The 17,462-nt window shown below is 40.0% G+C and overlaps 1 protein-coding gene across 2 annotated transcripts in view; it reads left to right on the top strand.

The window, feature by feature from the left end:
• Nucleotides 1-1,787: 1,787 nt before the first annotated feature.
• CA2 (carbonic anhydrase 2) overlaps nt 1,788-17,462 on the top strand; it is a 17,354-nt gene continuing 1,679 nt past the window's right edge. The window contains exons 1-7 of one of the 2 annotated variants that reach the window (XM_049633204.1): nt 1,788-2,067; nt 2,608-2,710; nt 3,196-3,393; nt 12,691-12,809; nt 13,371-13,463; nt 14,535-14,597; nt 16,828-16,983. In XM_049633204.1, coding sequence (XP_049489161.1) covers nt 2,668-2,710; nt 3,196-3,393; nt 12,691-12,809; nt 13,371-13,463; nt 14,535-14,597; nt 16,828-16,983 — 672 coding nt within the window. In that variant the 5' untranslated portion in view covers nt 1,788-2,067; nt 2,608-2,667. The remainder of the gene's footprint in view (nt 2,068-2,607; nt 2,711-3,195; nt 3,394-12,690; nt 12,810-13,370; nt 13,464-14,534; nt 14,598-16,827; nt 16,984-17,462) is intronic. The other variant, XM_049633205.1, reaches the window with a different exon arrangement.

The raw sequence follows: 17,462 nt of genomic DNA, 5'->3' as shown, positions 1-17,462 counted from the left end.
ACATGAATCATATTGGTTTGTGTGGAATTAACTGAAATATATAGTAAATAAGACTTTTTAAAAGTTCATTTATTTATCTTGAGAGAAAGAGACTCAGAGAGAGAGGGAGACGGAGAATCCCAAGCAGGCTCCTTGCTATCAGTGCACAGCCCAAGGCAGGGCTCAATCTTAGCAACTGTGAGATCATGACATGAGCTGAAATCAAGATTCTGATGCTTAACGGACTGAGCCACCCAGGCACCCCTATAGTAAACAAAGATTTTGAGATCAACACTACAAAAATTTATACCTATGTTATAATTTATTCCTTTATCTGTAAAAGTAATATGATGCTAGGGCTGATAAAATTGTGTAAAACTCTTCCTGCTTCTTCAGTTTTTAACATTTATTTATTTTTGAGAGACAGAGAGAGACAGAGTATGAGCAGGGTAGGGGCAGAGAGAGAGAGGGAGACACAGAATTCGAAGCAGGCTCCGGGCTCCCAGCTGTCAGCACAGAGCCGGACGCGGGGCCCGAACCCACACACTGCGAGATCATGACCTGAGCCGAAGTCGGACACTTAACCGACTGAGCCACCCAGGCGCCCCATCTTCAGTTTTAACTTTAATATGATCTCTCAAAGATCACAGAGACCCACAAGACAGAAAATCCTCCTCCCATCTCTGTGGCCAAGTCTCCTGAAGGAAATTAATTTTGTCCCCACCTAAAAACAGTTCCTTATCTTTAAGTACAGTAAGGACAAGTGCTTCAAGCGCACAACACTTTTAGATGTCCACAAAAATGTTTTCAAGTAGGAGAAATAAAAAGGAACACTTAGGTGGAAGAAAATGTTGAAATACATAATGTTAAGATATTACTCTTCATATCAATACAGCCATAACTATGTATGTGTGTATGTATGTTTATGAAGAAGGGGGCCCACCAAGTCATAATGCTGCCTTGCCTCAAAAAGTCCTCTCAGTTTTTTTTTTAAAATTATTTCTTAGGTATCCCAGATGCCAAGTTTCCTTTTTCAACCAAGGAAATTGCCTCTTTGCAAGGAATACTTTGTTTTACCTAATTTCTCTTAGAAAAGTGATTTGTTTTAGAAGTTTTTGGGGAAAATGTTTTAAACTAATGTGTACTCAGCTAGGAAGTCTCTCCTCCAAAGTTAATTTTTTAAAGAGGAGGAGGAAGGTAGGAGATGAGCACTTCATATGATACCCTGACCGGTTGCAAGGAAATGCAATCTCCTGGGCTCTCCTCAATGTGGACTAAGGGCACAAGAGACTCTCGCTCATCTTTCTTACTTTATCCCACGGTCGTCCAGTAGGGGGCGCGTGGCTCTCAGCACCCGAAGCTGCTGGCTCCCAGCGCCTCAAGGATCGTATCCCTATTTGCCCCAAGGTCATAGCTCCTAACCTGGCCTGCTAGTCTAGAGCCGGGAACACCGGGGAGTAAGCCCTCGGGGCTGAAGTCCCCGGCGCGGGGCAGCCGATGGGGCGGGGCGGGAGCGCTCTGAGGCCAGGGCTACGATCACAATGGGGACTGGGGATGAAAGGCACCAGGGGCCCGCGTCCGGAGCAGTCGGCGGGGTCGCCAGACTTCGCGCCCAGGAGGGGGGTGGGGTGCGCGTAGTCCCACCCGGGAGCCCGGGAGACGCCGCCGCCGCCGCCGCCACGCGCGCGGAGAGCTCGGAGCCTTGTTGCCAGCCCAGGGACCCGGGGCCCGGGCCGCGGGCCGAGGGGAGCCGGGAGGCAAGAAAGGAGGTCCTGAGCCAGCAGAGCCCGCCGAGAGGGCGTTCTCCCCGCCCCTGGTGCCTCGCCCGCCTGGTCCGCCCCGAGCACGGGGAGATCACCTCCACCCGTCACCTCCTCCTCCCCTCGTCCAGGTCCACCCGGGGCTCCCTCCCCCGGGCCGCCCCCGAACACGAAGTTGGCGGGAGCCTATAAAAGCCGGTGACGGCGCGACCCGCGGACACACCGTGCAGGCGCCCGAGCAGCCACTGCTAGACCCGCGCCAACTCCTGCCCTGCCCAGACCAGCGGCGCGACCATGGCCCATCACTGGGGATACGGCAAGCACAACGGTGAGTGCCGGCGGAGGGCGGCGCGGCGGCGGCGCCTGGGGCCCCGATCTTGGCCCGGATCTTGGCCCCGGCCCCGCAGCGCCCGCACCTGCTGTTTACCGCGGCCAGTGGGAACACCCGAGGCACGGTGTGCCCCCAGTGCCCGCCCCGCCCTCTGCTTCCCGGCGCTGGATGCCCGGTTGCCCCAGCCCCGAGGCCACTGTCGAGGAATCCCCGCGTACGGCGGTGGCGCGCAGGGCCCGAGGGAGGGGGAGCACAGCCTCAGCGTCGGGACTCGAGTTCAGTTGCCCCCGGGTCCCGAACCGGAGGCTATCCTAACCGGCCCTAGGAGGTAGCGAGGAAGGTTTTTTAAGGGGGAGGGAAATGTTAATTGTTGATTGCAGAAAAATTAGGGGACCCCCTTCCCTGCACACACTTCACTCTTAGTACCTGTGGCTAAGGCGCTCAACACGAACTGTCCCGGGGCATTTTCGTGGGTTGGTTTGAATCCATTGCGGTGATTTCTGGGTTGTCTCATCATGTCTCCTCTCCTAAGGTTAGAGGGTCACCAGGAACTCGGTTTTATCATGGCCACTGACCTGGGCTCTCCAGAGCCAGCAGATGCAAGAGAAAGATGTGTCTGGCGCACCTTTCGCATCTAGAGGTGGGATAGGACTTCCCAGGTAGGGGGAATCCTGACCATTAAAAGAGAGGTGCCAGGCCTGAGCAATGACCCTGCCTTTACATTCAGTAGGAGGACACTAGGGAGGAATCCCGACCTGCCCGAATGTCTTAAATGAGCTTGAATATCCTAAATGCTAACCACGAGCCCCGATGATAGTGTTTGCCCAATTTCAGTTGCCGAATTCAATAAAATGAGCATAAAAATAGCTAATATTTATATGGCACTCACTCTTTGTTCTATGACCTTTCCATGTATTGATTCCAAATCTCACAAACTCTAGGACGTAGATGTCATTACCCCATAATACAGATGAGGAGACTGAGGCACAAAATAAGTTATTCAGCCGAGTGGTGCCACCAAAATTGGAACGGAGCAGATTGGTTCCAGAATCTTTGCCCTTTTCTAGGGATCTGGTTGTGCCCTTCCCCACACTGGGGGATTCACACATCTCTCCTCAATGCTAGGACCGGAGCACTGGCATAAGGACTTCCCCATTGCCAAAGGAGAGCGCCAGTCCCCTATTGACATCGACACCAAAGCAGCCATTCACGATCCTGGCCTGAAGTCTTTGTTTCCTTCCTACGAGCAAGCGGTTTCTCGGAGGATCATCAACAACGGTCACTCTTTCAACGTGGAATTTGATGACTCCCAGGACAAAGCAGGTCAGTGTTTAAAAAATAACTTGTGTCTCTTACCCAGTAGCTATTTTCCCAGCTTAATGGGAGGAATCAGGAGCAGTGGCTTAATACTCCTGTTTGTCTCCGTACTCTAAGATGCCACTCTGCTAATCTTCATTAGGTCCCAGGCTCTGAGAAGTAGGCTAATTACTTTGAAGTGGCCTGGGGCTGTGGCTCCCCTATAAAATTCCTGGTTTCTATGTAGGGCATTGTATAACTGTAATCTGCTTGTGAAAAGTCACAAAAGGCAAGGTCCCCTGGCAGTAAAGATCAGCAACAATGCGATTTGCAGACTGAACTTTGGAGATTTTTTCTAAAATATTTTTTTTCAGAATTGATGCCTATTCAATAAAAAAGTACATCTTAGTGCTGTCTTGAAGGTAGCAGTGAGAAGAGTGGAGAAAGCCTCGCTATTTAAAATACTGAAATGAATAAAAATTAAAAAAAATAAATAAAGTACTGAAATTTGGAAGCATTGTATTTATGAATGCAAATGTGATAAAGGTGGCAGTGTATCTTGGTATCCACCCAGAAATTCATTCCACAAATGAAGAGGTTTTAGACTTGGTGGGCGGACCTGGCCCATTGCTGACAAAACCAATGACCATAATTTATCTGTAGTAGAGCTGTTTACAGGATGCACTTTGAATGCTTCTTTTTTCTTATTTAGAAACAGGAGAACAATCCCATTCAGACATGGTAGCAGCCTTCTTTGCCCATTGGTTGATTTAATTGCCAGTGCCCTATTTTCCTGAGTGCTTTCTTCTGAAGGTCGTTGAATGAATGGTGCTGCAGACACATGATGTGCGATGGTGGTGTGGGAGCAGGGAGAGCGCAGGGGCAAAAAGAGAAAACAGGAAAACCAAGAAGACATCCCGTAACGCTGTCAAATTTTTGGAGTAATGACCGAGAGTACTAATATAGTGTGTGTAATTATAGCCATTATAGTCCAGTTGACCATTTTTTTTCAGTAGCTAGCCAATTATTCAGTCCAGTTTGGAAAAAAAAAATTCGCTCCTACTTTCTTTAAATTATTTTTTGATGCTTGGATTTCTGAAATAGTGACTCTGGAAGACAATTTGATGGAGGATAATGTGGAGATCATCTGAGAAATGTTTTCAACTTACCTGTTCCTTTTGTGCACCTCCCCCCAGTACACACACACACACACACACACACGTGCAAACACATATTCTGGCATAATATAATGGCTAATTAGACTTTGATTATTAGATTTAGTAGAGGATGTTCATTGAAGACACTTCAATGATTCTACCTTCCCAAGTAAGCCTTCCACTTCAAAGAAATAATGCTCAAGTGATTAAGCTAAAAATAAGGGAAATTTCTTTCCTTCCTGTAAAGGATACTGCATATTTTGATTACAATATGACTAGGCCATAGTCTTGGTGTTGTTGTACATATACAAAGGATGCTACAAAACTCCGTGTTTATTTATTTAAAAAAAAAAAACTTGAGCTATTTTAGTTTAAAAAATTTATTTTAATCTTTATTTATTTTTGAGAGAGAGACAGAGTGTGAGCAGGGGAGGGGCAGAGAGAGAGGTTGATGCAGAATCCGAAGCAGGCCCCAGGCTCTGAGCTGTCAGCACAGAGCCCTACGCGGGGCTCAAACTCATGAACTGTGAGGTCATGACCTGAGCTGAGGTCATGACCTCAGCTGAAGTCAGAAGCTCAACCGACAGAGCCACCTATAGGCGCCCCGGAGCTATTTTAGTCTTTAGCTATCAACTGTTAAAAAAAGAGACACAGTGACTGTATGTTTCAATGTTGCCAGTGAAGTCAGTTTTCAGTGACCCTACTGGCCACCAGTCATATACCTCATTGGATGCCACATAGAAATTGGGTGCTTATTTGGAGTGACGGGGAAACAAATGTCTAACAAATAGAACCGGATGAGATAATTCCTTACAAATTTGATCATGAAATAATTATTTCATTAATATATTATTACTGGAAAGTGGATTTCGACATTGAGTCTAGCAACTGTGAACATAGAAAGGGGTCAGGTAGCCGTGGATTCAAGTCCCAGCTCTGCCACTAACTAGCTCGGTGGCCCTGGGAACAATAGCAACTTAACGTCTCTAATTTTTAGTTTTCTTAGTTGCAAAATTGGAGAAGCAGTAGTATCTACCACAAAGGAAAGATTGATGGGACGGTAGATAGAAAGCACCTTAGCCCAGCACTTGGCACGTCACGATTCTCCAAGTGACCATTGCTGTTTTCATGTCGCCACACCGTCCGACTGCTTTTATTAGGCAATTGCTGTAGCGATCACCTGTGGTAAGATTACTGAAGGAAGTTTTTAATGAACTGGAAGATTACCTGCCACCACCTGATGGGATTTAAAATTTTTATTTTTATATTTTCCTCAACATCCCATTTATCATATTAAAGTATGTACTGATTTTATATGTGATGTTATTATATAGTTACATGTTTTAGCACGAAAATGACAGGTTCTGAGGGATTTCTAAATAAGCAGTAACTGATTAGAGAGCTGTTTAAAACTACTTCTCCTGGTGAGTAACACATATATTATTAAAGCCACGTTTAGATTGTGAGAACAGTGGTTTTGATAGGGTCTCAAACCCATGCCTTTAGAGACACATGCATTATTCACTTAGTTCTTATGAAAACAAAACAAAACAAACAAACAAAACAAAACAACAAAAACCCATTCCTAACACCAGTTAAATGCATGAAGGCAGGTAGAGGTCTAGTCTCCTTCCTGTATCCCTAGATTTCACGCTGGGAATACCTGAAGTATAAAGGCACAGAAACAGCAGTGACAGCTGACAGCGATTTTGGTCAGTGCAACAAGAACATAGTCCAAGGAACTATGGAAACGTGAAAGAGACTTAGGAGTCGTTCTGTGCAAGTCAGGAAATACTTTCCAGGGTAAATAAAACTTATGCTGAGGCTTGAACTTGGAGGAGACTCCAGGCAAAGAGAAGTAGGAAAGACCAGGGGATTTGAGAGAGAACAGTATGTGCTCTGACGGGCAAGGAGGTGCCATAAAAACAAGGAAGAGTTAATGTTAGAAAGGCTTGCTCTCCTTTATGTATGAATGATCCCTTTGTAACTTTGCCCATACCTCTTCAACACTGTCAGTTGTTTGGGTTAAACCAGGAAGCAATTTTTTTTCCAGGATGTAGAATATATTAAAATGTTGGCATTAAGGAAAAACAGAATAAATCAAACAATCATACCATGCAGAGAAGCACCCTTTAGATTTTTTAAAAAAGAATCCTAGACTCTCAAGTTAGAACAAATGATGGAGATACTCTAGTCAAATTCACTTAAAATAATTATGAGAAAACAGAATGCTAAGGAGTTTAACTTGCTAGTCCCTTCTAATTTGTTGGGGTGAGACTAAATGACCATCACTTAAAAATAAAAGTTGAATAAGAATCTTTGAATGATAACCACAATTAATATTTAGTGTATATGTACCATGTTTTAAAAAATTGATATGCTTTTCTATACACTGAAGCCTAAAAATAATTTATTCATTTTGGTCACTCAATATTTTATTTTATTTTTTGGTCATTCAATATTTTGAATCAACAACTTAACATCTCTTTTTGTTGAGAGTTATTTTCATGGTATTAACATTTTTAGATATCTTTTACCTCTTGTTTTCTACATCTAAATGCTTCAGTTCCTTTTACTGATTTATTTATTTATTTATTTATTTCTACCTCAGTGAGATTTCAGCCTTCTAGAACTTCCCATAGATTTAAGTTTTCAAATATCCTAAATATTATCTTATCTGATACTAGGGTATCACTAACTGAGCTGGTTGAGTTTATTATGTTTATGTTTATTATGTTTAGTATGTTTAAGCTTGAAAGAATTCTTTTTAATGTTTATTTATTTTTGAGAGAGACAGAGACAGAATGCGAGTGGGTTAGGGGCAGAGAGAGGGAGACACCGAATCCGAAGCAGGCTCTGAGCCGTCAGCACAGAGCCCGACATGGGGCTCGAACTCACGAGCTGTGAGATCATGACCTGAGCCCAAGTCAGTTGGTCAACCGACTGAGCCACCCAGGTGCCCTGAGAGAATTCTTTTTAGGTGTGGAGTTAATAAAATAAAAATGTGGAGTTAAAAGCTTTAACTAAAAGTTCTCACCAATCTTCTAAATTCCTTTAAAAATAAACCGCCTTAAATTAATGAAAAATTGCTAATCCTGTTGGTCTTTTAAAAAACTTATTAAAAAATAACTCTCCCTGCTTGCATTCTTTTATTACTAGCTTTATCTGGGAGAAAAGAATACTAGTCAAATTATTAACTTCTGCTAACTCATTAACTTTTATTAATGAGTTTAAAACTCTCCTGCTTTCTTGCAATGTTAGATGCAAATATTGAAAAACCAATGCCTGAAATTATTGAGCCAATCCATATACAACTGTCATATAATTTCTCTTCTTTAGAAATTGATATATTTTTATCTGTCTATATTATTTCAAGAAAAAAGGAAGGAAATGGACAATTTATCTGTGCTCATTTCAGGCAGACCACTGTCTCTATGACAATAGAACTGCATACATGAGTCTTGCTTGATTTTCAAGGACTTGCTTTTGAAGCTTTAATATTGTCCTTCCGTGAACAATTTTAAATTAAAAGGAATCAGAGCAGTAACAAGTGAAAGGGTTCGTTGTGCATACTGTTAATGGTGTAAGAGAAACCTAAGTATTTATAAAACTGACCAAAGCATTCTAAATACTGTATTTTTTTTAACGTTTATTTATTTTTGAGACAGAGAGTCAGAGCATGAACGGGGGAGGGTCAGAGAGAGAGGGAGACACAGAATCTGAAACAGGCTCCAGGCTCTGAGCGGTCAGCACAGAGCCCGACACGGGGCTGGAACTCACGGACCGCGAGATCGTGACCTGAGCCGAAGTCGGACGCTTAACCAACTGAGCCACCCAGGCACCCCTAAATACTGTATTTAATTATATTCATGTCAAAAGAGTTTCCTTTGTTTTTTTTTTTACTCTCCTATAATTTCCATATACACAAAACTAAAAAATCCTGTCCTTTTGATTTTTTTTCCAATTGTTTGGTTCATCTTTTTATTGACAATAGGTATTTCTTAGTGGATTATATTTAGTGGGGTCTTCAAAAAGCATTTATTAAATGAACACACACACATACCTAACATCAAATTTTCAAAAAATACCCTATTGCTATATATATATTTTTAAGTTTATTTATTTTGAGAGAGAGAGAGAGAATGAACAGGGGAGGGGCAGAGAGAGAAAGAGAGAGAGAGAAACCGAAGCAGGCTCCACGCTGTCAGTGCAGAGCTCTACTCAGGACTTGAACCTGAGCCGAAATCAAGAGTCAGATGCTCAACTGACTGAGCCACCCAGGTACAACCCCCCCCATTGCTGTATTATATGTTCTAATAAAACTTCCATTTTCCATAGTTCATACAGTAGAAGGGAAAACTGAAGTGGTGCTTTACCCTTTTAAAATCCAGAGCCTTTTCCCTGTTGCCTGACAAAAACTGTGGAGCATCTATTCTTAGACTTTGATCTGTACCAGAATCATCTCACTGTTCCCTCTGAAAATATCGGTCATTAGAGTCAGCATCTGCCTTGGGCATCTGCATTTTAACAGATGATCCTGATCCTGATTCACATAGAAATCTGAGGACCAGAGATATGGAAGGTGCCTTGAATATTTTCTATTTGTTTGACAGCATTTAAGAGGTCTTAAAGAGAAATAAAATGCTGTTCCGTGTTTACTGGCTCATGTTTTCTATTCTTTGGGGCTATCATCTTGTCTACTTTCTTTGTCTTTGAAATCAATACATTCTTATCTTGATGCTCCTAAAAATCCACCCCCCCCCCCCCTTAATACCTCCCTCCATCCATTTTAGTTAAACCACAGATCCTAGGTCTTGTTTTTACTCTCATATAATTTCCATGTACCGGAAACTAAAAACTTCTGTTCCCTTGATTTTTAGTTGTTGTTTACTTTAGTGTAAGTGACAGCTAAACATCTCACTATTTTAAAAGAAATAAAGTGTGGGGACTTTTTCTTCATTCATTTTCTTGATTTTAGTTGTAAACTCCAGGATTATTGACTACTGCTCCAAAAGCAAAATACATAATTTAATGAAGATTGTTTATCTCCTGGAAATGCTGCATTTTTAGTAGACTTAGTCATGTACTTCATTAATAAGAGATCCCTTAAATTTGCATTTTAAACTAAAGATTATTAGAAATGGTTTATTTGTATTTTGGATTTAAGAGAGATTATTGATATTCATTAAAGTGTTTAGTTTGTTGTTTGGATACATTTTATGTTAAGTAATAATAAAGGGAGTAGGAAGAAAAAAATTAAAAATGTTAAATTTTCAGTTTTTGATTTGTATAGTCTTGTATATTATTGGACTGGATGTCTTAATTTTCACAAATAACATAGTTTACATAATTTCTCTAAGTAATATGTATAGGAAGACAGATTAGAATGTATTTAGTATTTATTTTGTGTTTTATATATGTAGTATGTATAACTGATGGCTGATCATGAAAATTAAAATTGGCTAGAGCCCTTGGTGTTGAGATTTGGATTTAAATTAAGTTTTGGGAATTTTGAAAAGATATTGTGGTAGAAAATTTATGTCTCTCTGTCCCTTGTGGAATACATTTCTGTGATACAATAAATCATGGACTCTTCAGAGCCCTCACTAACATGGCTGGATTTTAAAGAGGAAAAATATACGCAGTCAGCAGTTTCTGCTACTTTTAAAAATTATTTTTGCATCAGACAGACAGACTTCGTTTTAAACTTGGATAGTTCAGAAAATGGTATGTAGCAATCAAAATAAGTAAATAAATAAGTAGATCTGGAAAAAGTGCAAGCTCCCTATTTTTCAACCAAATGTCTTTTTTATGTTGCACATAAGATGTATGCTACCTTTATTAGAGTTTGCTGTAACGATGTTTTGGGGACGACTTCATTAACTAAATTCCGCGCTAAGGATTTGTTGAAATAACTAACTCCCGAAGTAGACCAGAAATGTTTCTTTTTGTAGCAACTAAATTTTAAGAATTTAATAACCTCTCCTAGGTAAAAGGGCTTCTAATCTACATGGCAACATAGTTTTATTTTAACAGGAGCTAAAACAGGTGTCTGGTAATAATAGATTAGCACTGAGTATGTTTAATCATTGAACCAAGAATCTTTTTCTTTCTTTCTTTCTTTCTTTCTTTCTTTCTTTCTTTCTTTCTGTAGTATTAGCAAAGCTTGTTTAATAAAAGCTCATATACATTCTTGACTAATTCTAAATCTTCTCTGAAATAAGTAAATTAAGATGGAATGTTAAGATCTGCAAGGGAGTGAATAGGAATATGAAACAGCAATAAGTTTTATTATTTTTAAAATTGAAGATTCTGATATTGTTCACAAGGGAAAAGAGGTACATTTAGAAAGATAAGTTATCTTGATGCTTAATATGGTTTTATTTAATTTATTTTGCTACTTGGTAGAACTAGTGATGTTACAGAGGGCATTTGCTTTTTATGATCAGCCAGTTGGTAGCTTTAAAAAGTTATTATAAAGGAATTATTTCAGCACCAGTTTATTTCATGAACAAATATTTTGTTTTAAGAATATATTATTATGAAAAATGGGAATTTTTTCATTTTGAAAAAGCCTTGTGGGGGGGTGCGGATAAGGCTAATTATTTCCTTACAGAATTATCAGATAAAAAAAACTTTAACAATAATTCATTAAATTTCAAGAGATGTGATTTTCCAGACTGTACCCAAATTGATGTTTCTTAGCAGGTCTGTGATGTAACATCGCTTACATAATTGGTTCTTCCCCCTCCCCCGCCCCTTGGCCTATTGTAAGGCAGTGCTGGGGACCAGAGGTTGTATCAGGAGCTAAGAAGGGCCTAAATATCTTCCAGCCAGCTCTGTTTTTTACTTTGGATAGATGGATGGCTGTTGCTACCATCTATGCATAGTTAGGTGAAATTAAACAAACTTGACTCTACAAACTTTGTTGCTTTGTTTTGCAAAGCCAGAGTAAGTTTGGGCTCATTATTGTATAGAATTATAATCCAAAGCTAATAAAATGCACTTATAGCAACAGATGTTTTAATCCTAGTTCTAGAGAAATAAAATTTGAAGTTGGAGAACTAATCTAATTTTAAAAGCTTTTAAATATATTGGTAAGTTTCATGAATATATACAAGTTAACAAGGTTTTATGGAGAGGCTGGGGGAAACTGATTTCCTACTATTTTAATTCTCTCTAATACACAACTCTGTATCTACAGATAGACTGTACTGGAGATGACCTCCAGTCATATTCTTCTGTCTCGTGCTTTACTCTAACAAAGTTATATTAATACCAGAATAATAGAATCATAAGACAGTTATTAAAGTTAGAATTTTAAGTTTTTGGAGGCAACAGAGTACTATGTGCTCTGTTAGGTGATCAATAAATTGTTAGTGAAGTGATAAACAATTGAATGGATCCACTTTACAGATGAGGAAATTAAGATCAGAAAGGTTCGATGAAACATTTTAATGGGATAAAGCTAGTTAGTAGCAGTGAAAATCCAAATTCTAAAGAATTTGGGAAGCCAGGGTAAGGAAAATTGGGTTTTATACTAAGATCAATGGAATGCTTATTGTTTCACAAATTCTGGCATCTGGGGTTAGCAAAGCAGATGGTAGGGCAGTCATGGGGCTGTGGAGAAGAGAGCTTCCCATGTTTTCTGGAGTGTGCCACAGACCTGCATCGACAAGCAGATACAAGGGCACCTCCCCAGTCATTCGCAGAGGACTTAATAATTCCACTTAAAACTTCCTCTCTCTGAACCAGAACCTGTGAGTCCAAACAAACCCAGAAGAGAAGTTATCACTGTGCTCAGAAAACAGATGGGAAAAGTACCGATCCTTCAAGCCAACACAAGTGAGGAGAAAAGCCAGTTGAAATGATTTTGTTCAGACTAAGATTTTGTTAGACTGTAGACTAAACTTGAGTCTGGATTTAATTTTCACAAAGTGAAAATGTTGCTACAGGCATAAATTTAGAATTATGCAACAGGATTGAATTACATTATAATATTTAGTAGTGTGTGTTTCATGTGCATATGTACATATAGGTGTGTATATACATGTGATTTTGTGTATCTTGTGTGTATGTATATACATTCATACACTCATACTCATATACACATAGGCGCATGTATAATATACATATATCATATATATACATATTTTTTACATTTTAGTGCTGAAAGGAGGACCCCTCACTGGCACATACAGATTGATTCAGTTTCACTTTCACTGGGGTTCGTCTGATGGTCAAGGATCTGAGCATACTGTGGATAAAAAGAAATATGCTGCAGAGGTAAGATATGCTTTTTTGCCTTCCAGGGAAAAATGTAAATTGGTTTTCAGCATTAATTTCAAAAACATAGTTTTGTAAATTCGACTCAAACTAAGCGAACCACTTTTTTTTCTTTTTACAAAGGACCTTCACATCTGCTTCTTATAACTTTTATTTGTGATATTACAATTAATGCTGCAAAACATTCTCTGCTACACTCAAGGACATCGTTTGCAAAAACTTAAATGAATTCAAATTGGAGGATCCTGTTTTAACATAAATCTAAAAATAGCATTTGTGTCTTTCCTCAAAAATATGTAACTCTTTGTCTGAGAGTTGATGAAGTCACTTGCTGTTATGTCAAATAGTGGATAATTAGGATGAAAATGAAAGAAAAGCTTATATTTTAAATTACCCACATTTTCCCTTTCTTTAGTAACCTTTAGTTGTAAAGAAAAGATCACTGGGTACAATCGGCAGGTTTTATGATGTATATCATTTATTGTGGTTTTGTCTCTGGATAAAATTTGGAGGATTAATGATGTATATCATTCATTATGGTTTTGTCTCCGACTGCTTTAGCTTCACTTGGTTCATTGGAACACCAAATATGGGGATTTTGGAAAAGCTGTGCAGCAACCTGATGGACTGGCTGTTTTGGGTATTTTTTTAAAGGTTAGTTGATGACCCAATTCTTTTTTTCCCTGTTTTTGAGAAAGGTTAACCAGACAGAACATTCATAATAAACAGGACATTCTACAAAGAGCCTAAGGAATGCCTTTGGCACCAAAATATTTTCAGGCTTTTGTCCCCCTTCATATCTGCTAGTGGCTCTAGAGATGGAGGGCAAAAATCAAAACAAAACAAAACAAACAATCCAAGAGGTATTAATTAGGTGCTATTTAGGTGTAAATGTGAAGGATGTATACATGCGAAATGTAAAATGAGAAAGAGGAATACTTCAGATGACTACTGGTTTTTATTTTAAAATTCACCCTTAACTAGATAGTAGTGTTTCATGACAGGTAAAGCTAGATTTAGATCAAGTTTTGGAGGGCTCAAGGGCAGTGACTCAATATTGGAGAATTTCAGGCAACAGTGGGGCATACAGTTTGAGTTGCCCTCTAGACAGCTGTAAAGCAAGTTGAGAAAAGTCTGGGCTGGAGATTCATGGGGCCTGACATCATATGTCAAGGTAGAAGCTACAAGTGAATATGAAATCATCCAAGGAAAGCACCAAGAGGGAGATGATAAAGCTGCTAATCACGCAGTCCTGAGAAACTGCAGAATGTAAGACGTTTAAGGCAGTGGGAAAGATGGTATTAAATGACTAAAAAGGAATACAGAAGTCAAGGGAGATTGCTGAGGCTGGAGGGCAGAGGGAAAGCCAAAGGAGGAGAGAATTTCAAACAGGAGAGAAGTCAATAGTATAAAATCCTGCAAGATTAAGGTTGAACAGCGTTCCTTGCTTTGGCAGTTAGAGGTCAGTTGGAGGTCACTAGTGACATTTGAGAGAGGACATTCAGGGGACTGGGCGGTGGGGGTGGGGGGAAGCAGAAAGAAGTTGTCAGTGACAGTAGGGAAGTTCATGGTGCCAATGTGATCAAAGTAAGATGGATGGGTGGCATGTACCAGTGGTAGACTTTGGTTCATCGTTTGGAAACCTTTTATGGTAGAGCTGCCCAAATCAAAACTGATGTAGTACCAACCAGATTACGGTGCCTTGTACATTATGTTTTCCTATAGATTGGTGATGCCAAGCCGGGCCTACAAAAAGTCCTTGATGCACTGGATTCCATTAAAACAAAGGTACAGTTGCATTTTCTGCCACCTCGATAGAGTACCTATGTTTTATATCCCACTGGTTTTAGGAAATTCTTTTGATCAAATTGAATAGTCTCAGTTAGACATGTGGTGTTTGGATGAACGGTTAATGAAGGTAAAATGTTGCTTATATATTCATGTAACTTTTCTTTATCCAAAAGTTGATCCTAATTCTAGTATAATTTTAATCTTGCCTTTATTTAGTCTTGTTTCCCCATCATTTGAACATTCATACATAAGAGTCAGAGAATCTCATGACTGAAAGGAAACTGAAAGATCATCTGGTCAAATTATTGACTCATTCACACAGCAGGTATTTGTTAAGTGCTTGCTCCATTTCAGTCACTTGGTTGACATAGGAGATACAATGCTGAGCATGAAGACTAATCCATCCCAAGTTTAAATTCTACAGCATAGCCATGTTTAGGTCATTGAACATCTGCTAAATACAATCCCCAGTGGCAGGCCTGGCTTCAGAAAGCTCATCCTCACTGAAGTCATGTTTATCTTCTGAAATGCTCACTTGTTACTCCTATCTGACCCCTTTGAATGATGGAGAATAAACCTGATTCAAAAACACTAATTGGAAAAGATATGTACCTTCACATTAACTGCAGCATTATTTATAATAGCCAAGATACAGAAATAGCCCAGTGTCCAACAATGGATGAATGGATAAAGAAGTGTAGATTATATGTACACAGTGGAATATTTCCAGTCATAAAAAAGAAGGAAATCTTGCTATTTATGACAGTATGGATGGACCTTGAGGGCATTAAGTTAAGTGAAATGAGTCAGATAGTGAAAGACAAATATCATATGATCTCACTTATATGCGGAATCTGAAAAATAAACAAATAAACAAACTAAAAACCAATGGGTGCATAGACACAAAACAGATTTGGGGTTATCAGAGGTTGGGGGAAGTGGTTGAAGGGGGTCAAAAGGTACAAACTTCCAGTTATAAAATAAATAAGTTTTGGGGATAAAATGTACAGCATAGCAACTATTGTTACTACTACTGCATTGCATATTTGAAAGTTGCTAAGAGAGTAGATCTTCAAAGTTCTCATCATAAGAGAAAAAAAATTAGTAACCAGGCATAGTAATGGATGTTAACTAGACTTATTGTGTTGATCATTTTGCAATATATGCAAATATCAAATCATTGTGTTGTGCACCTGAAGCTAATATAATATTATGTATTAATTATACCTCACAAAATGAAAAACCTGATCCTCTTTTTTTTTTTTTTTTTTGAGAGAGAATCTTAAGCAGGCTCCACACTCAGCTTAGAGCCCAACACTGAGCTCCATCCTACAATCCTGGGATCATGACCTGAGCTGAAATCAAGAGCCGGTTGCTCAACTCAGCTGCCCAGGAGCCCCGATCTTTCTTTCTTTTGAACCTATTTTCTCTAATAGGGTTTTGCCTACCCGGAGGCTAGTTATCTTTTGTTCGCTTTATTCTCTTAGGACAGTTTTCTCTCTTTATAACTTTGTCGCTCTGTTTGTAACTCATTGGTGTTTGCATCTGTTGCTTTAAAAGTGTAGTGTCCAGAAAAGAAAGCAGTTATTCAGTTCTGATCCAGCCATCAGGTATGATAGCAAGGCAATTACCTCCTCGTTAAGGATACTCTATTTTGGTGACTGCAGCCTCAAATTTGCATTATTTTAGTGGCAGCAATTTCACTTTAAATACTGGATGTGATCAGTTAATAACTTGAAGGAAATTATAAGGGATAATTATGGAGGACGAGAATGGACATGTGAAAATAGTATCATCAGGTTCCCTTGCTCATATCTGCTCGTCTGTATTTCCAAGTCAAATGTCATCTGTTAATTTCTTTTTATTTTGTTTTCTGGTGAATATGGGACCTCTCTTAAAAGGGGGTGGGGGAGGAGCGCCTGGGTGGCTCAGCTGGTTAAGCGTCCAACTTGAACTCAGGTCTTGATCTCATGGTTTATGAGTTTGAGCCCCGCATCAGGCTGTGTGCTGACAGCTCAGAGCCTGGAGCCTGCTTCAGATTCTGTGTCTCCCTCTCTGCCCCTCCCTTACTCATTCTCTCTCTGTCTCTGTCTCTCTCTGTCTCTGTCTCTCTCTCTCAAAAATCACATTAAAAAAAAGTTTTCTGGCAACCAGGAGGGAGTATTTGTTTCCTGCTTTCCTCCCACTCTGATCAGGACACATAACCTGTGTGTTTGCCTGATTCCAGGGTAAGAGTGCTGACTTCGCTAACTTTGACCCTCGTGTCCTCCTTCCGGAAAGCTTGGACTACTGGACCTACCCAGGCTCCTTGACCACTCCTCCTCTTCTGGAATGTGTGACCTGGATCGTGCTCAAGGAGCCCATCAGCGTTAGCAGTGAGCAGGTCGGTTTCCTAAAGTGAGGGAGAGCATTTCATCCAGACAGAGGAGCTTGGCTTTTGGATTTGGACAGACCCAGGGTTTACGGGCTTAATCCTGCTCTTGATGCTTCTAGCTGTGGAACTAGTGTCTATAGCAGTGTGTAGCTGATAAACAGCTTTTGAGAAATATTTGCTGTTATTAGCCATAACTTTAGGCAGTGTTTACTCTGTGAAGTTGGATAATCCTGGGGATTAAATGAGAAGGGTATCTGTCACTTAAATGCTTTTATGGAAACTGTGAGGAAACTGAGGCCCAGGACAATGAGATTTCATACTCCAGGTTACACAGATATCAGTGGTAACTCCCCGCCGACTGCTCACTCACGTAAGAGCTTGCTGCAGTTTTATTTGTATCCGAATACCTTTCTGAAATCTGACAAAAGTAAAAGCCATGCTTTGCAGAAAAAAGTATCAAAAACTCACTCCAGGTTGCTTTAACAACC

Source organism: Panthera uncia, chromosome F2, assembly GCF_023721935.1.
Source record: "Panthera uncia isolate 11264 chromosome F2, Puncia_PCG_1.0, whole genome shotgun sequence".
Taxonomy (NCBI): Eukaryota; Metazoa; Chordata; class Mammalia; order Carnivora; family Felidae; genus Panthera; species Panthera uncia.
Note: the sequence above shows the minus strand (reverse complement) of the source record. Positions and strands in the feature narration are given on the sequence as shown.